This window comes from Liolophura sinensis, chromosome 9 (genome assembly GCF_032854445.1).
Source record: "Liolophura sinensis isolate JHLJ2023 chromosome 9, CUHK_Ljap_v2, whole genome shotgun sequence".
Classification (NCBI taxonomy): Eukaryota; Metazoa; Mollusca; class Polyplacophora; order Chitonida; family Chitonidae; genus Liolophura; species Liolophura sinensis.
Genome location: NC_088303.1, coordinates 14,811,451 through 14,835,085, shown reverse-complemented (window position 1 = coordinate 14,835,085; position 23,635 = coordinate 14,811,451). Strand labels below are relative to the sequence as shown.

The 23,635-nt window shown below is 37.3% G+C and overlaps 2 protein-coding genes across 3 annotated transcripts; one reads left to right on the top strand and one right to left on the bottom strand.

The window, feature by feature from the left end:
* Window positions 1-687: 687 nt before the first annotated feature.
* On the bottom strand, window positions 688-13,347 carry LOC135475254 (uncharacterized). 2 transcript variants are annotated; one of them, XR_010445033.1, is made up of 8 exons: window positions 13,206-13,347; window positions 10,773-10,959; window positions 8,397-8,513; window positions 6,515-7,191; window positions 5,386-5,537; window positions 4,034-4,152; window positions 2,340-2,847; window positions 688-2,253 (listed from the first exon to the last, which is right to left on the bottom strand). XR_010445033.1 is itself a non-coding variant. In XM_064755079.1 (7 exons), the coding sequence occupies exons 1-7, from the start codon at window positions 13,286-13,288 to the stop codon at window positions 2,743-2,745; spliced, it is 1,440 nt and encodes a 479-aa protein (XP_064611149.1). In that variant the 5' UTR covers window positions 13,289-13,347; the 3' UTR covers window positions 688-2,742. The 2 variants fall into 2 exon arrangements, 1 of the variants encoding a protein (XP_064611149.1); XM_064755079.1 differs by having other exon boundaries at window positions 688-2,847.
* A 444-nt stretch (window positions 13,348-13,791) lies between these two features.
* LOC135474834 (transmembrane protein 222-like) lies at window positions 13,792-22,854 on the top strand. The gene is made up of 6 exons (XM_064754448.1): window positions 13,792-13,969; window positions 15,214-15,298; window positions 15,488-15,519; window positions 18,493-18,586; window positions 20,012-20,142; window positions 20,858-22,854. Exons 1-6 carry the CDS (start codon window positions 13,797-13,799, stop codon window positions 20,940-20,942), a joined length of 600 nt encoding a protein of 199 aa, XP_064610518.1. The 5' UTR covers window positions 13,792-13,796; the 3' UTR covers window positions 20,943-22,854.
* Window positions 22,855-23,635: the final 781 nt, after the last annotated feature.

Genomic DNA, 23,635 nt, shown 5'->3' with positions numbered 1-23,635 from the left:
GATGGACCTGTAATATTTGTCACTGACCAATGGTCTATTGTTTTTGACAAGCACATCTTAAATAAAAACTGGCACTGGCTTTTTTTTGAACATATGACACCAATGGCCATGGGTTTTTGACAAGCACAACATCTTGTTCAAAAACCACTGAGCCAGCCTGACCAAGAATAAAATCAAGTATATATGGTACACTTCAGAACACCAGTCAACTAGTGTGCATACATTGTGTTAACTGTTAAGTGCATAGGAAACCTAGTGGCCTAATGGTTAGACTGTCTGCCTCGATGTAGGGGGACCTGGGATCAAACCCAGGTAAGGTCATACGAAAAACTGAACTAAAATACTAAAAATCGTACTAACTGATACCTTGCTTTGTGCTCAGCATGAGGTTAGAGCAAGGAAATGAGGCTGGTTTGTCCGGTATCACCATAATGTGACTGATCTATTTGGGGTGTCATGTCTGGTGTCTTCAGCATGATACTTTAGTGGTGGCAAGACGTTAGTGACAGACACTACCACCAGAAGACAAGTATATGTAAACACACTGAATGACACATCATCATGTGACTGAAAGTGTCATCAAAGTACATCGTAAAACCCTAAGAATAATACATATGAAACCCCCCCAAAAAATAACACAGGTAAACCAATATGTAGAAGAAAATAAAGTGTCTTTAAGACCCCTGGTTAGTTGTGTTCTTTTACAGAGAGCAACCCGGTACATCACAAAAGTAACTAAAATATCTGATAAAAATAATTCAGGGCTTTAAATTGTTAAATTGGCCAAGTAAATTTCTTGAAAAAAGTTATTTAACTGCTTTAGATAAGCGGAAGAAGGAATAAATATAAATAAGTTATTTTCTCAATGAATTCTTATCTTCCTGATGACCAGGTCATTATTGAGTGACCACATCTATGTAATTTCATTTCACTTTTTCCTTCAAAAAAATGCCTATGAAACTGCAGTCTGAAGAATCAACACATTCTCACACACTGACAAGATTCTGAAGTGTTTTATAAAAGACGATGAACAGGATTTCAGTCCTGACAAGTGATAATACACAAATCATAGCTGTACATGTGCACACACACACTCATGTACATGTACCATAAGACAGACAGATTACAAAGATGTACACAAGACATTACACATGGTACCACTTTTAATATGAAATGAACAGAATACTGTAAAAATCAGAATACAAAATAAGACACTGGCAGTATCAATATACAACTGTATTTTAGTCTGTACAAACGTAAGACTGTTCAGAGACAATACAAAGAATAACAGTACAAAATTATACACCCTGGCTTTTTTCATTTCTCATGGACGGCTAACCAAATATCAAGACACACTCATACAGTTAAACAGGACATGTATTCATTTGCAGTACAACTGACTACATGTCTTTTTTTTTTCAACCTTTCAAACTATGCTGCCAACAGTGAAAGTCAATGTCTCTGTCTCTGACTTGTATACAGTAACATCCAACAGTGCATTAGCATAACACATTCACAATGAAACTCAATGTCTTTGTCTGGAACCTATCAGTACATATACAACCAACACAGTATTAGTGTGATTCCTTCATACACATCCACAGTGAAACTCAATGTCTTTGTCTCGAACCTGTTTATCAGCACATGTACAGCCAACGCAGTATTAGTGTGATTCCTTCATACACATCCACAGTGAAACTCAATGTCTTTGTCTGGGGCCTGTTTACCAGTACATATACAGCCAACACAGTATTAGTGTGATTCCTTCATACACATCCACAGTGAAACTCAATGTCTTTGTCTGGGACCTGTTCATCAGTACATGTACAGCCAACACAGTATTAGTGTGATTCCTTCATACACATCCACAGTGAAACTCAATGTCTTTGTCTGGGACCTGTTCATCAGTACATGTACAGCCAACACAGTATTAGTGTGATTCCTTCATACACATCCACAGTGAAACTCAATGTCTTTGTCTGGGACCTGTTCATCAGTACATGTACAGCCAACACAGTATTAGTGTGATTCCTTCATACACATCCACAGTGAAAATCAATGTCTTTGTCTGGGACCTGTTTATCAGTACATGTACAGCCAACACAGTATTAGTGTGATTCCTTCATACACATCCACAGTGAAACTCAATGTCTTTGTCTGGGACCTGTTTATCAGCACATGTACAGCCAACACAGTATTAGTGTGATTCCTTCATACACATCCACAGTGAAAATCAATGTCTTTGTCTGGGACCTGTTTATCAGTATGACAGCCAGTACAGTATTTGTGTGATTCCCTCATACACATCCACAGTGAAACTCAATGTCTTTGTCTGGGACCTGTTTATCAGCACATGTACAGCCAACACAGTATTAGTGTGATTCCTTCATACACATCCACAGTGAAACTCAATGTCTTTGTCTCGAACCTGTTTATCAGTACATGTACAGCCAACACAGTATTAGTGTGATTCCTTCATACACATCCACAGTGAAAATCAATGTCTTTGTCTGGGACCTGTTTATCAGTACATGTACAGCCAACACAGTATTAGTGTGATTCCTTCATACACATCCACAGTGAAAATCAATGTCTTTGTCTGGGACCTGTTTATCAGTACTTGTACAGCCAGTACAGTATTTGTGTAATGCCTTCATACACATCCACAGTGAAAATCAATGTCTTTGTCTGGGACCTGTTCATCAGTACATGTACAGCCAACACAGTATTAGTGTGATTCCTTCATACACATCCACAGTGAAACTCAATGTCTTTGTCTCGGACCTGTTTGTAAGTACAGCCAACACAGGTTGTGTGATACCATTGGTCACAGCTATCACACTGCACCTACAATAACAAAGAAAAGACAAATGAACTATTCATCACATTTATACTGAATAAGAATTTAAAATGATTTTTACAGGTACACACATATAGTCTGGTTTCTCCATGGCAAATGACAAACAGATTCCAGGATATCTTGCCAGTGTGAAGCTGAAAATGAGACAATGCAAATTCTAATACATGTATTTACTCTTATCCCGTATCAGATGAAATACTCCCCTTTTCATTGGACAAAACGGTCACATACAGATATGTCCTCGAAATTGATGACAACAAACATGTCTGATGAATAGGTTATCTCCCTTTGCTGGGTTGTGAATACAATGGTCACATCTTTGAAGCGATTCAACTTATACATCAGTCTTCTAAACTGAATTGATGGTTCTTTGCAGGATGAGTTCGTTACAAGATTACTCAGTGATGGAAATATATGATGTCTTTAACCTTCATAATGAGGATTACAGACACCATATACAGTGTACGTGGGTATCCTATTACTGAGTAACCATATAACTAATATTATGAGCAAAATAAAAGTAAGTCCAACATCATATTTTATGCGGAAGGTATGGGCATTTAATAACACTGCATGAATTGTGGAGACTCTTCAAAAGTATGCTTGCCATATATGTACATGTGACTAGAACAGATGTACTGCTATAATCACTGTACATAGCTGAAACTGGACAAAGGCTCAACATCATTATGAGCAACGTAATAGTGATAAATGTTGAACAGTCTCCATGTCAGCTTCAAAACTCAAATCTCATAATCTTTATTTAACAATGGTTACAACAAATTAACATTAGCCAAAGGCTACTTATGTCGAAAGGACAAACAATGACTGGTATGATAAGAAAACAACTGTGTAAATGACATCCAACATTATTTTTTCCACAGTTTTTTCTTTCTTTAAAAGAAAAACATAATAAGATATTTGGAAAAGAAACAGAGCTTTGAACTCTTCAACTGTGTCCACGACCTTCCTTTCTGGAGGCTAGACAACTCTGCACCTTGGTTGCTAAGAGAGTTACATGTATACCCATATGCTCTTGTTTTGTATTTAGGTAAACTAACAATAGGGTTATCTTGGAGGTTGTAGTGGCTCTCCTTTATCTCACCACTTCAGAGAAAACCATATTACATATAAATTCGAGTGTCCTTGTCATTTTCATGATGTAACACTTACCCAACCTATTTTACTGGAATTGGGTTTTTGGCAATCAAGAGATGCACAAGTGGCGACCTCATACAACTGCACTTCATCTTCATTATCTGTGCTTTTTTTGAATCTCTTTTTCCTCCTTCCTACAATATGAAAACCATTTCGTAATTTATATCCCAAATTCTAGAATGTTGACTTAAATGCTCTTGTTTTGTTATTTTGTACATCAATTTTCTCATATTTCATTGCATAAAATATACATATCTCGTAACATCATCAGACAACAAGTTACTGTGTTCAACTGTGAAAAATTGCTTCTCAAAATTTTGAGAGAATGTTACCTGCAAACTTCCATATTATTGTTGTTGAACACTAGATACACAGAGGACATTGCTGAGTGAAGGTTGAGTATCATAAATACTTTTCCAATGAGAGGTGAGAATTATAACTCACGAGATGCGGAACATTGAAAAATATTTACTGCTTTCGAAAAATATTTATTGCTCAGTGACAGCTTTGCGTCTCTTGAGTTATCGTCCTATCCTCTCACTCAACAAAATATTTATGATATTCAACCTTCACTGTGTAAAATTGTATTTATTATTTATGTTTTGAAAAAGTTTAAACAATATATTTTGCTGTGTAATGTATTTTGGCTTGTTTATATAACGTGACGTTGTACATGACATCTTGTAAGACATTGTCTCGTACTGTGTGACATAGGAATGTTACTGAAGTTGACTGAACTGGTATTATGACCTCAATCCACAGAGCTTGGAATGGATCGTCATAAAACAAAATGTCTCTTTTTTGTCATCATGGCATCTGGGTGTGTACTATAAATTATATTAGTGATATCTAACTGAGCCAATGAGTGAAGGAAACTGAAAGACATCAGTCAATAAGTGGTGAATATTTTGTAGATGTGTTGCAATTTGTAACTTATTCATGGCCAGAAACGAACAATGCAAACGTAGACAGACTACAATTTGTTCAAAATGCCTTGGCTTGTTGCCCTTGATTTTTGGAACATTACAACAAAAGCATTACACTTCTGTTAACATTTAATGATGGCACCACAAATGACACTGCGACATTCTAAATGCATAGAGATAAGCTGTGAACATTTTCCTTACAATATTATGTTGGATAATCATAAATAATTACATGAAGAATAATTAAAGTATTAGTTTCCACAATAGAAACTTCCACAATCTTATACAGAAAAAAAGCAGTTTGCAGACAACAATTTTTACTGAAGACTGAAATCACTGTATTTCACCTTTACGGGCCCATAATGCACTTTCACATGCTTGGAATTTATATCATTCCTTTCCAATGCCCTTTTTAGGTAGGTACACTTGTATATGAATTACCTCTCCTTTGGCAGTTCCTTTTGTGTGGTTTTTGCGATACTGAAGCCATGTTGAGGGATAAATTACCATCTACAGAATCATCATCACCATCTTCACTAGCACTGCAGGACACAAAACCAGCATCACCAGGAAGTCTTGGGCTTGTGGAACAACTGCAATTATGGCAAACAGACAACTTGTGCAAAACAAGGCTAATCTAACCTGTGAGAAATTATAAACATCAGCATTATTTCATCAGACAAAATCTGACTGACACAACTATGGTTTAACTGTAGTACTTGAAAAAACCTCACTTATACAACAGAGGTCAGGTTTAAGGGTAGTCCACAAGAAACTGAAAAATGAGCCAAGCTTTAACCTAAAAACTGAAAAACAGCCAAAAAGGGTTCCTGCTAGGCATACATGTAAATGGAATACATGTAGCAAAAGCTCTCTTTGTTTCAAACAAGGCCTTCTGTTTATTTATTTCACTGGTGTTCTGTACCATACTCAAGAATATTTCACTTAAATGACAGCCGCCAGCATGCTACACACTCGGCCACCGAGGTCCCCCACAAGGGCTTCCAAACAAGGAAAGACAAGCAAAGACAATAGCCATCTTATGGTCCTATAACATTCCTGTATTTTACATCACTGTCAGTTGTTCACTGCTGATGGAGAAATTGGCATAGATCTATCCTATATAGGATATTACCAGTAGTGATGACATTAAAACTTTAGTACTGGGATTAATACATTCACTACATGTACAGTACAAGCGCATTACTTTCATGTTGCTTTCCACATCAGCATTTTAGGAGGAGATTTAGATTAAATCCTGTCTAATAATGCTATAATTATGATAATACGTGTACACTATCACTAACAGTTGGTAACTGGGGATGTCTACAGTTGCTACTTTTGAGAAGGAAGCCAAAAACTTCCATTCAATGCTCCTCCTGTGAAAGGTGTACTATGCCTTTCACCATTATTGTAATCACATTTTCTGATATACCAATGTTTAAGTCAGATAGAACAAGCCCAATGAACTTTACTCCTGCCAAGTTTACCCTTAATTCAACCCACATTTCGACATAATGTTCCTCTATCACCAGTGGCTTAACAGCAGACACTCATAAATCATACTTACCCTTGAAGGTGTTCAGGAGAGGCAGCCCCTGGAAAAGTCAGCTGAATTTTGCATCCAGCAATCACCTGTTTTCCATACAGAATGGGCGTCTGTGATCCGTTGGACATATCAGGAATAATAGGACTGCTAGACCTCTCTTGGTTTATCACTGATGTGGATCCACTGAGCAAATTAGAATCCTGAGCACTGATTGGTGGGTCAGCTATGGCTAAGTCACATGATGAGGTCAGGACAACATATGCCTGTTGGTCTGTGTCACTGCCACATGATGGATGCCCACTGTCATTTCTCTCAATAGGCGCCAGGCTCTGGCTGTGCGGACGGTCATCCTTATCTGAATCAGAGTCATCTGAAATATCCAACACAATGACCGAGTCATCTTTACTTGCTGATGAAGCAAGCTGAACTGGGATGTTTTCCACTGAACTGTCTTCCACTGGGGTCCTGAGCAAAACCGTAGGCGAGGCAGTTTGATTTCCTGGTTCACAAAATGGCACTTGTTTGTCATAGCTGTCTCTCCTGGAGGCAAACTTATCATTGACGATGCACTCTGATCGTCCAGGAATATCGTCACATTTGTCTGGGTGTTCAAACTTCAGCTCGATCTTACACAGACTGTCTTCTTCACCAATGTCAACAGACTTGACAGACTTGCTACATGGTTTACTCCTTTCAAACTGAAGGAACAAATAATGTATATCATTTTTGACAATTGAGAATAATTTCAATACATACATGTATAATCTTGGTATTTATTTATTGGTGGTGTGTGCCAAACTTCAGAGTATCAGATGATCTTGGTAACATATTACTGTAATTCTTCAACCTTTTTACATGTTTGCAAGATGTTTATTCAAGCATATTCTCAAGGCATTAGTCTAGATTGATAAAATTATACTTTTTGTGAAGCCCTGAAATTGCCCAATCAATACATGTGGCTTTGTTTCCAAGTCAAATTATAAATGTACACAACACGCCCTGAAAGTTGCTCTTTCATACGTGAAAAGGTTGAAGAATTGGGGTAATATTTAGGGTAATATCAGCAACTGTTATTTTTAGTGACTGAGTCAAACTCCAAAGGCTTGGAACCTGCTAACAATGTCCAGCATTCTTCATTATTTCACCTAAAGTTTAGCTTTTTTAAAGTGACAAATTCTGCTTGATTCTGATTCTTTTATCCACCTTATATTTATTTATTTATTTGACTGGTGTTTTACAATGTAAATAACAGGATAAGTGAATATTTCACTTATAAGCCGGTGGCCAGAATTGTGGTGGGAGGAAACCGGGCAGAGCCCAAAGGAAACCAACAACCATCTTATAAGGCCACTGACAATGAACGGTTGATTTACAAAGTCTGAATAATTTATTTTATCAGACAAATTTAAGTGTTGGCATCAATTGTATCATTTTAAGGCCTTTATGTGCTTCTGAAAGCACATAAATATCAACCTTTGTTATTAGTTTTCTACATGTGCATGTACCCTATTTCTTCTAACTATCGTCTTGTCAAATTCCTCAGGTGGACTAATAAAAGGACTAATGGATGTCATAAGCCCCCCCTCTCCGGCCATATGTGGAAAGGTCTGCAGCAACCTGTGGATGGTCTTGGGTTTCCCCCAGGCTCTGCCCGGTTTCTACCCACCATTATGCTGGCCGCCGTTGCATAAAATATTCTTGACAACGGTGTAAAACACCAATCAAATAAAGAAATACATGTCAGCCCCCTTCAGATGCTATAAGTTAAATGCTACAACTGCATAAAATAACACTTATTTTCATCTGACTAGTCAAATTGGATGGGTCAACTCAAGAATGGTATGGTAGCCAACACATAAATGAGTACACATAACTACTGACACTAGAAGATGAAAATACATACAATAAACTGGAATTCAGAATTGGGCTCAGGTGCAAAAGATCCAGGTTTGATGCTCATTCCTCTGATATGTCCAAAAGTGACTCTGTCATCCAGGTGTAACGAACACTTCCCATCTACCTGTGTGACATATAGGGAATACCATCATGCTACTGGTACAAACAACTGGTTTTCATAATGCGTTATGGACACATTCATAGTCTATAATCAGTGTTCAGCTCAATATACATTTATATATATTATATCTGAACAGTTATGAGACAAGTGTGTGTACAATGTCAATTGTCAACCTAATATGCAAAAACTTTTCTGGAACTATTACTAATATATCTAAATTTAAATCTCCAGACCACAGTCTGGTCCAAACGAGGAAATTAGTTTTTGATTTGAAATCTCTGGCAAAGTTCAAAGATTGGTGAAAAAACAATTACTGTATTTGTATGCAAAATGTCTTGTGACTCAAAAAAAAGTAGTTCAAACCAGATTTTCAGTTTTAAACATGTTCGTTTCTTTGTCTTATTTTTGATGTTCATCATATCAAAAACCATTCACTCCCTCCTGCTTTGAACATGTTCTCTCCACAATATGGCCTTAATATTGCCGGTGTGGTGTTAAGCCATTGTCATTCATTCATTAATTCAAACCAGATTTTAAGCGTCTAGTCTCCACCACATGACATGGTACATGAAGCCTTGCTGTTTGTATGTCTGTATGCTTGGGGATTTACATCGTACTCAATACTATATATATGACCATGAGGAATCCTAAGATGTGTGATCCTTGCTGGAGGACCAAAGGCATAACAAAGCATTGGCGAGTACAAGTTTAAAATTATAAGTGTACTTGTATCTCCTCTTCTGGCCACTCCCTGACTGACTGTTGCTATCGCAACAGCCAAATGGTCATTCATCAATGCTCTCATACACATGAATGCAATTTCCATGAATTTGGCTGCATTTTTAGGTCATGTGCTTGTGTGACCCATCATTCTTATTAAGTTTACAAAAAATGTGCCTTTATATCGCCACCCTCAATTATGATCAATACTCATGATTACACTGTTAAAGCCAATCAAAAAGTAATTAATGCTAGAAGTGGAACGAGGGGCAATGAGATAGTTATATGGGCTCAAAAACTGTGGACAATCCATCATTCCGTCACCATGAAAAAGTGCTGAAAAATATCCTCTGCACAAGTATCTTGCAATCAAATAAGATACTTTGGAAATGAATGCTTATTAATGGTCGTACATATACAGTCTGTATTAGACTTCCTGCAATGCCTGTTAGCTTCCTGTAGATACAAGTACAACATAATGGTTACTAGAGAGAACTGATCATCGAAGCTGGAACAAATTTACAAACAGTTGAGCACAGACACACAAAAACAATCTCAAGCAAGGTTTCATTCAAAGGCTAAATTTTAGACCAATTCGAAAAGCCTGGCCAATATATCACCCAAACACAAAATACTGCGCAGTCTGATATTAAATGCATTAGGACGAACAAGCAAAAAACTGTATAACCACACACATCCCCTAATTATATCTGTTTGAGTGGGTAATTTAAGCCATCAATAAAATACTGTTTATTAAAGGTTACTCAATCAAGCCACCAAAAAAGGGTCCAGCTTTAAAGTATTTAATGGATTTTTTTCTTTCAATGTTAATTTATTTAGAATACACTTTCCATTAGGTCAGATTACGCACTACAAAGAATTTTTGGAGGAAGGCCTAGTTATAGGGAAACCTATAACTATCATAACTCTCTGCAGGTTGCTGCCAGACCGTCCTATGATGAGGTACGATTAGAGACGAAGGCAGTCTGAGCATGACTTAAAGGTGAACTACACTGCTTTAAATTGTTGCAAAAACTCTTACCAACAGGATTCTTCAGTTATAATATCTTGGTCAAAACAATTCATTAAATATTTTAACATAAATTATCCTGTGTAATGTTGTACTAAAATGTTTTTATCTCCTTTAAGTCAGTCATGTTCACAAAAATGGAACAGATTTTGTGAAGTCGTTAACAGTCAGATGAAGTACCAGGGCAGGTTTGATGACACGATCTCCCGAAATGCCGGGGCAAAATCTCCCCGAAAAACCATAACTTTTTAAGCAAATTATAGACTTACATATCTGTGCAAGTCATTTCTGGTACACAAAAATATGCAACAAATTATGCACACATAAAAAATTAAAGGAAAATGTAACATGCTCATCCCCATGTATTAACCCCGGAACTAAGCTCACATTTACATTACAGTGGCTGCATGACTGCCTTTAAAATACCTACAGAAGATAACATTTGTGTATACACGTACATGTTTGCATTACATAAGACTAAGACGATAATCACAATAGAATTTCAAACTAACCCGTATATCATTAACAAAGGTTCCGTTCAGTCCTAGGTCCACCAGAACACATTCACCATCTGCTTTGACATAGATTTCAGCATGCCGTCTTGAGATGAAGTTTTTCATTTTGGAGGAATCCAGGAAAAATTCGTTTGGTCCCCCGTTTAGGTAACTCCTCCCAAACCTCGCACATCCGTAGCTGAGCCTATAAAATACATTTTATTGTTGTGTAAAGTAAGAGATATAAGTCTCATTAACTTATCAGGAACAAGTTATTTATAAGGAAATAAATGTCCTCATAAATTGCTTTTGGTGCTGAAATTTCCTTTTCTCCAGCTGGTATCTTGTCTGGTACCTTGTTTCCTGACAGCTGCACTACTTCAAACAGGACACATCAGGGACCACACTAAAAAAGAATTCTTTTAATGCTGCAGAAAGAGAAGCCTATCTCCTGCCACCTCTCACCTTCATGTGCAAGAGCTTGGTGTGAAGTGGACTATTTTCATCTTCCTGCAAAGCAGATGATTTTTATCCGTGAAGAACAGCCATTAGCATAGTGAAAAGTCTCCATCATGGAGAACAGTCGGCAAAGGTTCGAGAGGGCAAACATGGCTTAAAAGTTTTGCCATGTTAAAACTTACCAATTTGAGCAGAACACAAGCCAATTTGGTTCATTAAAACTGCATTCACATGGACAATGGATTGCCAATTGAGTAAATGTCAAGTAGAAAACATTACTAAGATTTAAAGTGCCTATAGAAAAGTACCCAGCATTTTTGGAAGGGACCTCTGTTTATGGACATTGTATTGTTTGTATACAGTGTCTAATTCATTAGGCTAAGTGTTAAGTACATGCATTTTGTAGGCAACACTGGAAGTTCAGTAATCCTCATGAGCTATCAACTACTTGTACTCCAGGTTTATCTTTGAACACTTACAGTACTACGTACAATATATGACATGTGGTGTATGCTGAGAGACCAAACTGGAGAACAGGCGCATCAGATGACAGTTCCTGTGCTGTAATCAGTACAATTTGTCCGACATTACTTTGACGTTAGGTTCATGGCTGATCTCTTGGCTAGAGAGGAAGTCAGCATGAGCTGGACTTGAACTCACAGTGACCCTATCTGGGAGGATCCTGGGTCATTGCTCCGTGCTGGCCTGCTAATCCCCTCGGTCACAGAGGCCCCCCTGCTGTAATGAGGCCAGGTCTAAATTAAAAGGGGAGAGGATGACCTTCTAGCTTTAAATTGGGTACCATTTGCGATGATGGTATGTATGTTAGTTCAGCAACCATCAATACATATTCAAAATCTTACCGGTCCTGTGGTGTGCTAACACTGTAGTTATTTATTTTTAGGTTATTCTTCCCAGATCAGCAAGACAATTATTTAATTCCTTCATGATCAACACCCTACTCTGGAATAGACAGATGATGGAGCAACCTACATGTATATATCCCTATATTGATTACTTTCTTACTGTTCAATGCCGTATACTTGAATACACAGATGAATGTACGGCATATATTTCTCTGTATATCCATTCATGCTGGGATGGTAACTTTTGAGTATTAACTTTGCGTATATATCTGGCATATTAGTAACATGTTTTAGTTTTGACTTATTCTATGCCAGACAAGGTTCTGTGAAGTGTCATGTGAGTTGTAGATACATGGTCTGTGTATCAGCCAACACCCTGACGTGACTACCTGACCTGGTCTCTCATGTGCCGTGGTTAAGGGAAATCTTACCTCCCCTCTCGTAGAAGAAGGATCTGCTGTGTGCCGTAGTTATTTATTTTTAGGTTATTTTTCCCAGGTCAGCAAAACCATTATTTAATTCTGTCATCTTCTCTTGAATAAATAGATGATCGTGCAGACTATTATATTTCTCTATATTAATCACTTTCTTCTGTTACACACCATACAATGGTTTAAAGAGATAGTGTGTCTTACATATATTTAGTTACTGACCAAGGCTATAATGATATTATCTGACATAGAACAGCATGCACATGTATTCATCTTATAAATTTTACTGCAGCTTATACATGCATACAGCGCATGCGCCTCTCCGAACGTGTGTGCGCTAACAGGGTAACCCTGGCGGGGCATTGGCAGTTTTGACTATTGTCCCCTCAGGTGCCTCACTGAGGGCTTTAAGATTTGAACCCTGTTGAATCCATCGAGGCAGGTGAGGCTACCATCTGAGCTGCACCATACAATTTACGACTAATGAACTATAAAGCGTCCCTACAGTCCCGAATACGTAATGATGTTACAAATGAAGAGTGTGATGCTTATGTGATCTAGTATTACACGAAAACGATAAAGGAATTCTGAATTCATTTTCAATTTCAGCAGGAGTCTATGTAAACCACTACAACACAACTGAGTCAGCTCAGCGGGAATTCCCCGATAGCAATAAGTGTTTCAGCGGACCGTACCTCATGATATCCTGGACATCTTCTAGAGACTTTGGGGGACCTATTCGCCTTAACTGATACCCACAGTCGATAGGATCCCCCATCCTCAAACTCTCACTTTCCGTTTATCATTGACAAGGAAGAAAATATCGAAATTACCGCTACGACGTGCGACATGACGAAAATCACACTGCCTCTCCCACTTCCGGGATGGCTCCCAGAGGTAGTTTCCGTAGAAAAAAATAAAGCAAAAGTAATAATAAAAATAAAAGCGATAAAGCAAAGCAATCAATTAGATGAATGTTATTATTCTGTTAATTTCTTCATTTTTTACAATTTCAATTTAACTTGCATAACACCACACAACCACAAGTACACAAGCGCAAGGCCAAGGTTGTTGAAAGGGAGTGGTCCGTGAGTAAGATATTTCAGATTATCGAGCCTAGTAGGATATCAAATGCATCTGTACTTATTAGGTCAAAGTAAAGTATTTTTTTCCTTCAATACAATACTTATTTATCTCCAAAACGTTAACAAGGAAGGTATAGAGATCAAATTCCTTCCAATACTGGCTAAATAATGAACACTCCCAAGTAAATAATAACAACACCAATGGATGACACCGAGAAACTCGGCGGACGAAGTAGCCGTCCTACATCCTCGGATTCAGAACGTACCTCGATCAGCATGTACAGCAACACTCCTCTACATGCAGCTCACATTATAGATCACAAAGCTCAAAGATATCCGCACAGTATCGTCTGGACGCCCATTCCTTGCCTCACGTAAGGACTACATTTTCTCCATGTTGTTGTTGTTGTGAGAGCATGGACTGCCGCATTTGGCAGAAGCTCATCGTCTGTCATCATGAAGTTTCCTGAAGTTCTGGTGCGTGTGAACTGAACTGAAACATAGACAAAATTCTAAGAGTTGTAAAGTTTATGGCACTGCCTTTCTGTTGACCCACTGATAGATTTGTCATTGTGCAAAGTAACATTTCAGTGATTGTAGGTGAAACGAGATTTAGGGGGGTAATTTTATTTAACATTAGTTGCGTAAATTTCGAAACTCTTATTCATTCTAAATGGAGCAACTTTTGACTAGAGCTCTGGCTTGCCATTAGGCTCATTATAATATCTGCTGTAAGTTCTAGTCAGAAAATTTGGACTATTCATTTCACCCCCTCAATAATTAGAGCTGATTAATTTATTTTTTGTTTCAAAATAATGAAGTAGTAGTGTTAGCACTACTTAAATTCTCAGAGCTCTACAGTCTATAGCTTTCATAATCCTATTCATCTAACCTTTTGTGAACATGCCTCATACTTGTAAAACAATTTTTTTTTTCCTATTTGGTTATTTGTGTTATCTCATTTGACCCTGGGTAAATCTGAACTATCTCCAGTGAAGGGATGGAAACAGTTATGTGTGGCAGCCATGCTAAAACATTTGAACAAAACAAATTCATTTCTGCTCTACTTGAATTTGAACTGCTTGCAGTACGGAGAAACTTGGCAGAAGTATAAGTTGCTTTAGAAATTTAAGGCAAAGATTGTCTGCAAAAGGCAAAATAAATATATGTGTGGTATTGAAAGATCTGGATTGGAGATGTTGATCTGTCGTAGTTTCCAGACCTTGCCATTGTGTGTTTGCATACATATATTCCTAAATTATTTCTTTACCTTTCAGAGAAAAAAGCATCTGGTAGGTTATATATATTTGAATATGTGCACTTTAAGTGTGAAGCTATAAAGTCAGGTGCATCAGAAGTTCTGTGAGCAACCTGCGGATGGTCGTGGATTTCTGCCGGGCTCCTCCCACCATAATGCTGGCCACAGTCCAGTGGTGAAATATTCTTGAGTATGGTGTAAAACACCAATGAAATAAATAAATAGATATAAAGTCAAGTGAGTTTCGCAGTGGGTTGGGTTGACTGCTGCAAAGTATTAAAGTAAAAGCAGTCTTTCTGGGCTTCCATCATACATACATGCAAGTTTACCCTACTAACCTTTGGTCTGTATCTTCCACAGATGGCTGTTTCCAATTATAGGTCACATGGGCATTGCCATGACATCAGGGGTGATTCGTGACTTTGCTGGTCCTTATTATGTCTCCGTAAGTACTTATAAATATATTATAATGTGTTCAATTGGCAACCTGTCCTCAGACATGTCAGAATATTAAAACTGAATGTTGATTCATTTAGTTGGGTATGTTGCAAAGTGTGTTGTTACATACTACTGTATTTAGACATACTCTGTCTGTTTTAAGAACTGTTCAAAGATTCAGTGTCTCATGTTTCAGGAAGACTGCATGGCCTTTGGAAGACCAACAAAGTAAGGATATGCACATGTGTCACATTTGTGTTGTTTAACTTTTGATTACTCTAGATTTAAAACGTAAAATTTCAACAAACTTGACCAATAAACTACAACTTTTGATACCATTTGTAAACAAAATTCTTTAGATTTTGAAGAGTAAAATGTAAAGTTCAGGTAGGGGAACTTCACAGAAATTATATAATAAACTGTGCAGATCAGGTAACATGCCTGTAACATGACTAAACATGCACTCTATGTCTATGGTCGAATTTGTTGAAGATTTAGTGTAGATTATCTTACTGTAAGTTCACATGGCTGCTGATATAATGCTCATGGTATTGAGGATAACAATGAAAATGTTTAAACCAAAGTTAGTTTAAAGTGGTGCATATAAGTATGAGATACATGTTTAAGCAGAAATGAGGAAAATTTTATTAGACATGTTGATTCCAATTTACCATTTACCCCACACTTTATGCCATGTATTGTTGGCAAATACTTGTATTTGTACAGTAAACATGCTTTTAAACATCATACAATTTTTTTTTTCCTCCGGCCATACGTGAGAAGGTCTCTCAGCAACCTGCGAATCGTCGTGGGACTTCCCAGGCTCTGTCCGGTTCCCACCCACCAGAATGTTGACCGCTGTCGTATAAGTGAAATATTCTTGAGTACGACATAAAACACCAAACAAATAAATAATTACAGTTTTTTATACCATTGTTAGAGATGATAATTTGATTTGCTTAGGGTGTTATTCTTGCATCGTCACTTAATTAGAAGTTTTCAGGATAATATAATAAGATCAAGTAAAACCTAAGCTATTATTCTATGCTACATAATTTTTAAAACCAAGGATACGGTAAATGACCTACAGTTTCGCATGTGAGTTGCTGTCATTTACTTTCGCACGATTTGAGTTGGCGGCAAGATGACACAAGAGAGTGATAATCCCCATGCCCATTTCATTACCCTACATGGCACTTAGCAGCTAAAGTGACAGTGACTGACAGTGCGGTGTACAGGTCTCACAACTAGCAGGCCTAAATGTACATCTCTAAATATACCCATGAATAAAATCGAAAAAAGTATTAAGACAGGCAGTGTCTATTACAAACGTTGTCTGAAAGCATGCCAGGCCAAACAAGGAATGTACATGCACAATGTACACTGCAGACAAACTGACTACTCGGGGTAGGCGTACGTAGAAGTCACCTCACACCGCTATTTGTTGAACGGTTGTTTGCCTAGAGCCCCCATTATGAATATGTGTACAAATGTATTTTAGCTATAAAAGAATTTCACCAAGAAATATATGTCATCAGCTTCCTGTGTCCATCTAATTCCAATTTAGCATGTCAGTTGACATGTACATTTTGTTTTTTGCGGTTAAAACTGTCCTCCTATTGCAGAAGAGTTCCTTTTCCTGCATTTTTATATCGGGAACCTCCATTAAGCACAGAAAACCATACTACATGCAAGGTTTCCGAAAAGTACCACGATTTACTTTTACCCCTTTTCTTTAGCACTGTGTGGGATTCAGCCACATAGGGAGACAGGATTTGTTTGAGTTAATGTCACATTTAGGAGTTTGCTCAACTCCGTTACTGGCTTTATAAACAAAATGTGTTAGGATTTCTTGTATACAGTTTTGCCCAGATGTGATTTATGTGTTGCCAGCGGCAGATAAAATGATTGTTTTGCCTTTCACCAGCAAGAATCACATGATTCATGGGTAGACTCATGGAAATTTCGAGCCCTGTGACTGCAAGTGGCATGATATCTACAACATGTAGATAAAAGCAATCTGTATGACTAAAATTTCATCTGAGGGGACTTGATTAAATATTAAGTAAATTAAGTATTCATGGTTACATAATACGGGTAGACGTTGACAGTCTTTTAAATTACTCCAGAATGAACAAGAAATGTTTAGTGGCAGCATTGCAAAAGCAAGTGTGTAGGTGTCGCTTTGATTGCAGTTTGACCTCCTCATCTCGTCTGCTGATAGGCTTAGTTTGCAAGTATAGATTTGTTGTGTGCTAAATTCTGGTACAACTTTGTAAACGGAGAGCCCTTGCATGTTAAAAACGGATATTTGACATGACACTCCACATGGATAAAGGTACTGGTTTGTCACACCTAATCTCCAGAAAGGTTTCTCCCAAATTCCCATTTATCACAAAATAACGATAATAAGACAGTGGACCTGTTGCGAAGTGCGTGTACTAAAATTATTATGATTAAACTGGTGGTAGGAACATAGTCTGACTGCTCAGTGAAGCGTGAGCTTGTTTATTACACACCTGAACTGGCGGTATAATCCCCCGACCATCCTTGATGCTCTCCAGTGGTGCTCAATCATTAACAATCACAGTTAGCGCAATGAATCCTGGCATACACTTTCCGAGTCCCAGTGCAAATCTTTATGCGATTTACCATACATTTATGTAGTTGTGGTGTAAGACTGGAAAGAAAAGTAAACACAATTTGAAACAGTAGTCACTTTATAACTTTCTGTCAGTGATCTTATGTGAACAGGTGTGTATAAAACCGGTTGGTTTATTTCTGAAGGTTTACATTTGTGTGAATGTCTGCTAAAATCACAACAAAAAATTTATAGTATTCATACTTACGCCCTAAATGACCTAAAATTTCCCCTACAACTGCGTGTGTTCACAGGCAGATAAATGTCACAAAATACATGTATTATTTTTGTTTGCTGAAACTTACTATTTTCCAGTGGAAAATCTTCCCATGTTTCAAGCAAACCTAAAAACACCTTTCTAAACTCAGTAGAACTCTCAGAATCAGGAAAAGTGGGCCAGTTAGTCATGGAGGAAATTTATGGTCATTTAGGGCAGGTGAAATTTTCTGAAATATACATATATCATCATATGAGGCAAAGTGAGTATGCTGACTGCAAATCCTGCTAATGTGTGAAAACTTCTGTTGGTGTGATTAATGAGTTGTCTCCCCTGATGATAGATACTGGCAGCTGGACATGAGTCAGGTGAAGGGGGGTAAGGACAGCTGGGATAGAGCGGTGGCTGATGCGTCTGAGGAATACAAGCACAGAATGGTAAGTATATCGCTATCTGGTGATCATCATCTTGGCCACTATTCAACAAAATAGTGGGCTGGGCTGATCACTACATGCGATACTTATTTACCACTAAGCATTACAACCCAGTTCCTCAGCCTTTTCACATATGAAAGATAAACTTTCAGTGCAATTTATGTACATTCTTTAGTTGATTTTGAGACAAAACTACATTTGTTGGTTTGACCAATATAAGGCCTTCACGAAAAGTGTAATTTTATCAGTCTACGGGGAATAATGCTTTCAGAATATGCTTGAATAAACACTTTGCAACATGTGAAAAGGTTGAAGACTTACAGTACTGACCATTGATATGACCAGTTTGAATCCATTTCCCTCTGGTTTGATTATGTCATGTACTCAACTTTACATTTACGTGTAATTTACATCTAGATGTTCAAGACTTACTTCACCAGGCACTAGGTACTGCAGTCAGTATGAGTGACACTGTCAAGTAAATAAAATCTTTGAACACAATTTTTGTAGGCATCTATTGCACTCAGTAGATTTGCAAAGCTGAGTAAAGTTAAACGCGCAAATTATCTTATTTTGAGGCGAAATGTACACAAATGGGGTATTACAATCATATTGTGTGTCACAGCCTCAAGCTGTAGGATATGCCTGACTCAGGTAGCTGTTGCCTGCCTAAGCCAGGTGTGAATTTTAAACCCGGGTAAGCGTGATGTGAAGGTCTAGTTATGACTACTTGACAACAAAGTTAACTGCCAAAACTAGTTGATCCAAAAGCAGTGTGCTCTTCTGTTCTTTGCTGCTAAACATGACTACAGAGCATCTACATATTAATGCTCATAAAGGCGTAGCTCATGAGCAAAATTGGGAGACCCAGGATGAAACCCAGGTCAGATCATACCAAAGATCCTGCATGGTACTTGTTACTACTTGGCGCTCAGCACTGAGAGTTTAGAGTAAGGAAACATGACTGGTTGGCCTGGTGTCAGTATAATGTGACTAGGTGGGGTGTCATGTTTGGTGTCTTCTTCAGTGGTCCTGCCACAAGAAGACACAATTTATGTACAAAAACCTAATTACTCCTCCTCGACATATGACTGAAAAATCGTTAAGTACGATGTTAAGCATACATATGTGTATACATGTACACAAGCACAGCAGGATACCAGCAGAGAATGAGGAGTTAGAATCGTCTTGTCTTGCTTGTGTAAACAGTAACTTGAGTGAGTAGGATCATTCTTTCAGTGTTTTTTTTTTCTAAATTTTGAAGTAATTTATATAGATACACATGTATAACTAACATAGAATATAGTGCATACATTTGGAATATTTCCAGGGTTCTAATAAACTTAGTAATATGTTGTAGTATTCATTTGAGTATTGATGTAAAATCTGTGCAATTGCTGTACTTGTGCTCATGTATTGTGTTTTCAGCACAACTTGTGTTGTGACAATTGTCATTCACATGTTGCCATGGCGCTTAACCTCATGCACTACAGTGACAGCTCTACCTGGAATATGGTCAAACTCTGTTTTCTCATGTTGATCCATGGCAAATATGTCAGGTGAGTACACAGGACTACATTGTCTTAAGGTTCTTTTAGAAAACATCTGTATATTTATAAACAAATGGGCCAGAATTTAGTTGTGAATATGCACATAGCTTATTCTTAAGAAGTCACGCCCTGCATAAGTGATCATAAAGAGTTTAATTTGTTTGTTCAGGTGATTGCTCTACCTGTGATAACTTTTAAGATAGATTTTCCGAAATTATATACAAGTAGTTTAAACCTTTGAAATATGAATTTGCTTTTGGTTTGTTTTAGGTGGTTTTAAAAATACCCCTCTTTTATTTTGTGATTTTGGGTGTGATCATTAAAAAGATTTCGTACACTTTGGATAGAAAGTTTTGATCAAAAAATATCTGGACTTGGTTCCAAAGTGCCAAAAATGACCAGAAAGAAATACTTGTACACAGAGATTATGTCATAGAGCACAGGCGTTCAGTAAGAGTTCAGATGATAAGGGTGGTATCTCACAAGGTGCTGCTTGTATTGACTGAAGGATTAGCATACATGTAGAACAAAATAACACAAGGGGGCAAATCTGTCATTGATTAGTTATCACTTTAATTCATGACTGAGTGTCTCGTGTATTGGAATTAGTCTTAGGGTAAATATTAAGAGTGGTGCCCTAAGGGCCATTGTTGTGTTAAAGCCAAAAACTGTTTATCATAATTAGATTGTTTAAAATCGTGAAATATTAATGTCTCCTCCACAGTGCATGCGGTTTCATCAAGACGTGGCTGCCATTTTTTATAATGGTGGGAGTGATTTTAACCATTGTTCTGGCCGTTCAGTTGTAACCTGGGCAGGTCAACCTCTCAACTCGGATTTCAGGGAATTAATCGTCACCACGAGCAGAACAGCGGGAATCCAATCCCCTACCTGCTCCTAGTTACTTCTGCCTTTCTACACCCACCTTTTATAGACCTTACCATTGTCAGGCCTTGCATTTGGCTGAACATTCACCTTAACTTTCATCGGCTTAAAGTCAATCAAATTGACAGAGATAGTTGCTGTGACTAGTTTTTCATAACTTAATTAGAACTGCACATGTAGAGGCATTAATTGTAATTTGTTGTGCAGAGATGAATGTTTCAGGAATCTGAATTAAAACCAGATCATTGTAACCTGCTAGGCTAAACAACAATCTAGCTGTTTTCCGTTTTAAGAGAAGCAGGTTACGGGCGTATGGGATCTGATTTTAAACAGATTGAATGTGTCTTGTGGCAAAGACTGGTGATCATTATATCTGTAAATTTCTTCGATTTAGTTTGTTCAAGGAACTTTAATAATTATCAGAATTATCATGAAAAATTCCAGGTAATAGATTTTTGACCATGGCACAATTTTCAGGTATCAAACTGGACATCACATAGAGTTGTTTTACTTTGTAACCGTATTTTCTTCATTTGGGATTGGGTAGCCTCCGCAGGTGAGAGGTAAGGGTGCCAGTGCCATGCAGTGACTCAGGAGCCTCTCGTACGGTTGCTGTGAGTTCAAATCCAGCTTATGATGGCTTCCTCTCAGGTCGTGTGTGGGAAGATCTGCCAATAACCTGCGGATGGTCATGGACTTCCCCTGGGCTATACCCTCTACTTCCTCCTACCATAATGCTGGCTACCGTTGTTTAAGTGAAATATTCTTCAGTACGGCAATAAGACCAATCAAATAAATAAATTAAAAAATATAGATAGAGAAAAACACAGCTTCTCAGAAATCTGCCACAGTTCTAAACTTGATTGTTTCTAATAGATTAATACTTTTTAGTTTTCAGTGTAGCATTGTGAAAATATGGTGATGTCCACAAATCCCATGGCAGCTCACCTGCAAACTGATAGTTGGGCTGCAGTTGAAAATGATTGTTGTCATAGAGGATCATTGATTCTAAGCTCATGGATTCAGTGGTTATTTTGTAAAGTCTACCATACTTTGCATCGACATCATTTTGAATTCTTATGTGGAATGTGTTAAATTTCCTAGATGAACTAATTGGCATCTGGTGCAAGAATATCTTTTTCAAGGGAAAATTATTCTAGGTGGCAAATATTTGGGGTTTGGAAGGGGAGAGTGTGGGGAAGGGTATGGTGACCTTATCTGGTTTTATTGTTATTCTACCTTTAGATTGTTCTAAATGTGGTATTCATTTTTGTGACGTGTTCTTTTTATCTTACAACATGTACAAAGACTACGTTGTTCAGATGAGAAATGAATATACAGTTCATCTAGTCACAATTTGGATGGATTTACATGTATGAACTATGAATCCATTTAGACTTCTGCATGAAAATGGAATAGAAAATTTATAGATCTGAGAGATGTTAATTTTCTTTGAAAAAATTTCTTGATTTGTACTTTACATACATGTTTATTATCAGTATGTCTCAGATATGTAAAATCGTTGTGGTGAATGTTGTAGATGCGTGTACCTGTACAGTTTGGTCTCCCTTTCAGATGTATTTATGTGTTGCTTTTAATAAACTAATTTCAAAATTTTGCTTCATTGAACTCACAAAAAATTTGAATTTCTGAAATTGGATTCCTTTGAATGATATCTACAACATGTTCCACAGATCATATGTTTTGGTTGGACATTTGTACCAGATGTGTTAGAAGAGCCTGTGTTGTGTTGACAGTGCATATGTAAACATAAGACACCCTGCTTCTAGTACTTTGCCTATCCTTGTTAACAACCATGCGCTACTTTTCCCCTCATGCCAGAGATTCTTTGTAGAGATAACAGGGAGTTGATGTCACAAAACTTTGTGAATTAAATTTCTGTGGAATGTTTTTCAGAAACCGTATTGTTTGGAGGCTTTTAAGATTATCCTGAAAGTGTGATCGGAATTTGAAGAAAAATTGTTACCTATTAGATCACCATGTTGATTTAATGTTAAAGGGAGAAGTGAGTGCTAGGCAAATGGGAATTATGGGGAAAATTGCAAAAAAAAAAAAAATGATTCAGAAAGCTTTGTGAAAGGATGCCTAGACTATAATCTGTGGCTGTGTACATAAGACAAACCACTGCTTGTTCTCTTCTTATACACAGTGAATACATCTTGACCAAATTAAACAGAGTTATTATTCCCTTTAGAATGTGAACACTTGTGAAGTTGACAGGCTGAAAAATGTTATACTGGTAATCCACTTTGGTTGCTGTCTTATGCATAATTCATTACCGGTAATCTAATTCCATGGGTTTTTGGCTTTTTTGCTAATACATGTACATTGTAATAGTTTGTTAAATTAACTTATTATATGTGTATAGGTTTTGCCTGTTCGCTTGTTGTGTATTTACTCATAGTTTTACTCAAATGCTTATCAAGGTGTTGATATCGTGATCATGGGTTTGCTCATGTAGGGTGTACAACTTTTTATATTTATGTTGAAAATTATTTGAGTAATTGTGTTGAAATTTAATATTTAGTCATAAAAGTTTGTGTTGAAATGTAATTAGGCTTGATGTACATTTAGAGTCTTTCGTTACATATTACAT

Bases quoted from the DNA above. Each gene is read 5' to 3' on its own strand.
- LOC135474834 (XM_064754448.1), top strand. From the start codon at position 13,797: ATGGATGACACCGAGAAACTCGGCGGACGAAGTAGCCGTCCTACATCC. The intron at 13,970-15,213 runs GTAAGGACTACA...TATCTTCCACAG, and splicing joins ACGCCCATTCCTTGCCTCAC to ATGGCTGTTTCCAATTATAG. The intron at 18,587-20,011 runs GTAAGTATATCG...TTGTGTTTTCAG, and splicing joins AGGAATACAAGCACAGAATG to CACAACTTGTGTTGTGACAA.
- LOC135475254 (XM_064755079.1), bottom strand. From the start codon at position 13,288: ATGGGGGATCCTATCGACTGTGGGTATCAGTTAAGGCGAATAGGTCCC. The intron at 10,960-13,205 runs GTACGGTCCGCT...TGTATTTTATAG, and splicing joins GATGTCCAGGATATCATGAG to GCTCAGCTACGGATGTGCGA. The intron at 8,514-10,772 runs GTTAGTTTGAAA...TATGTCACACAG, and splicing joins CCTTTGTTAATGATATACGG to GTAGATGGGAAGTGTTCGTT.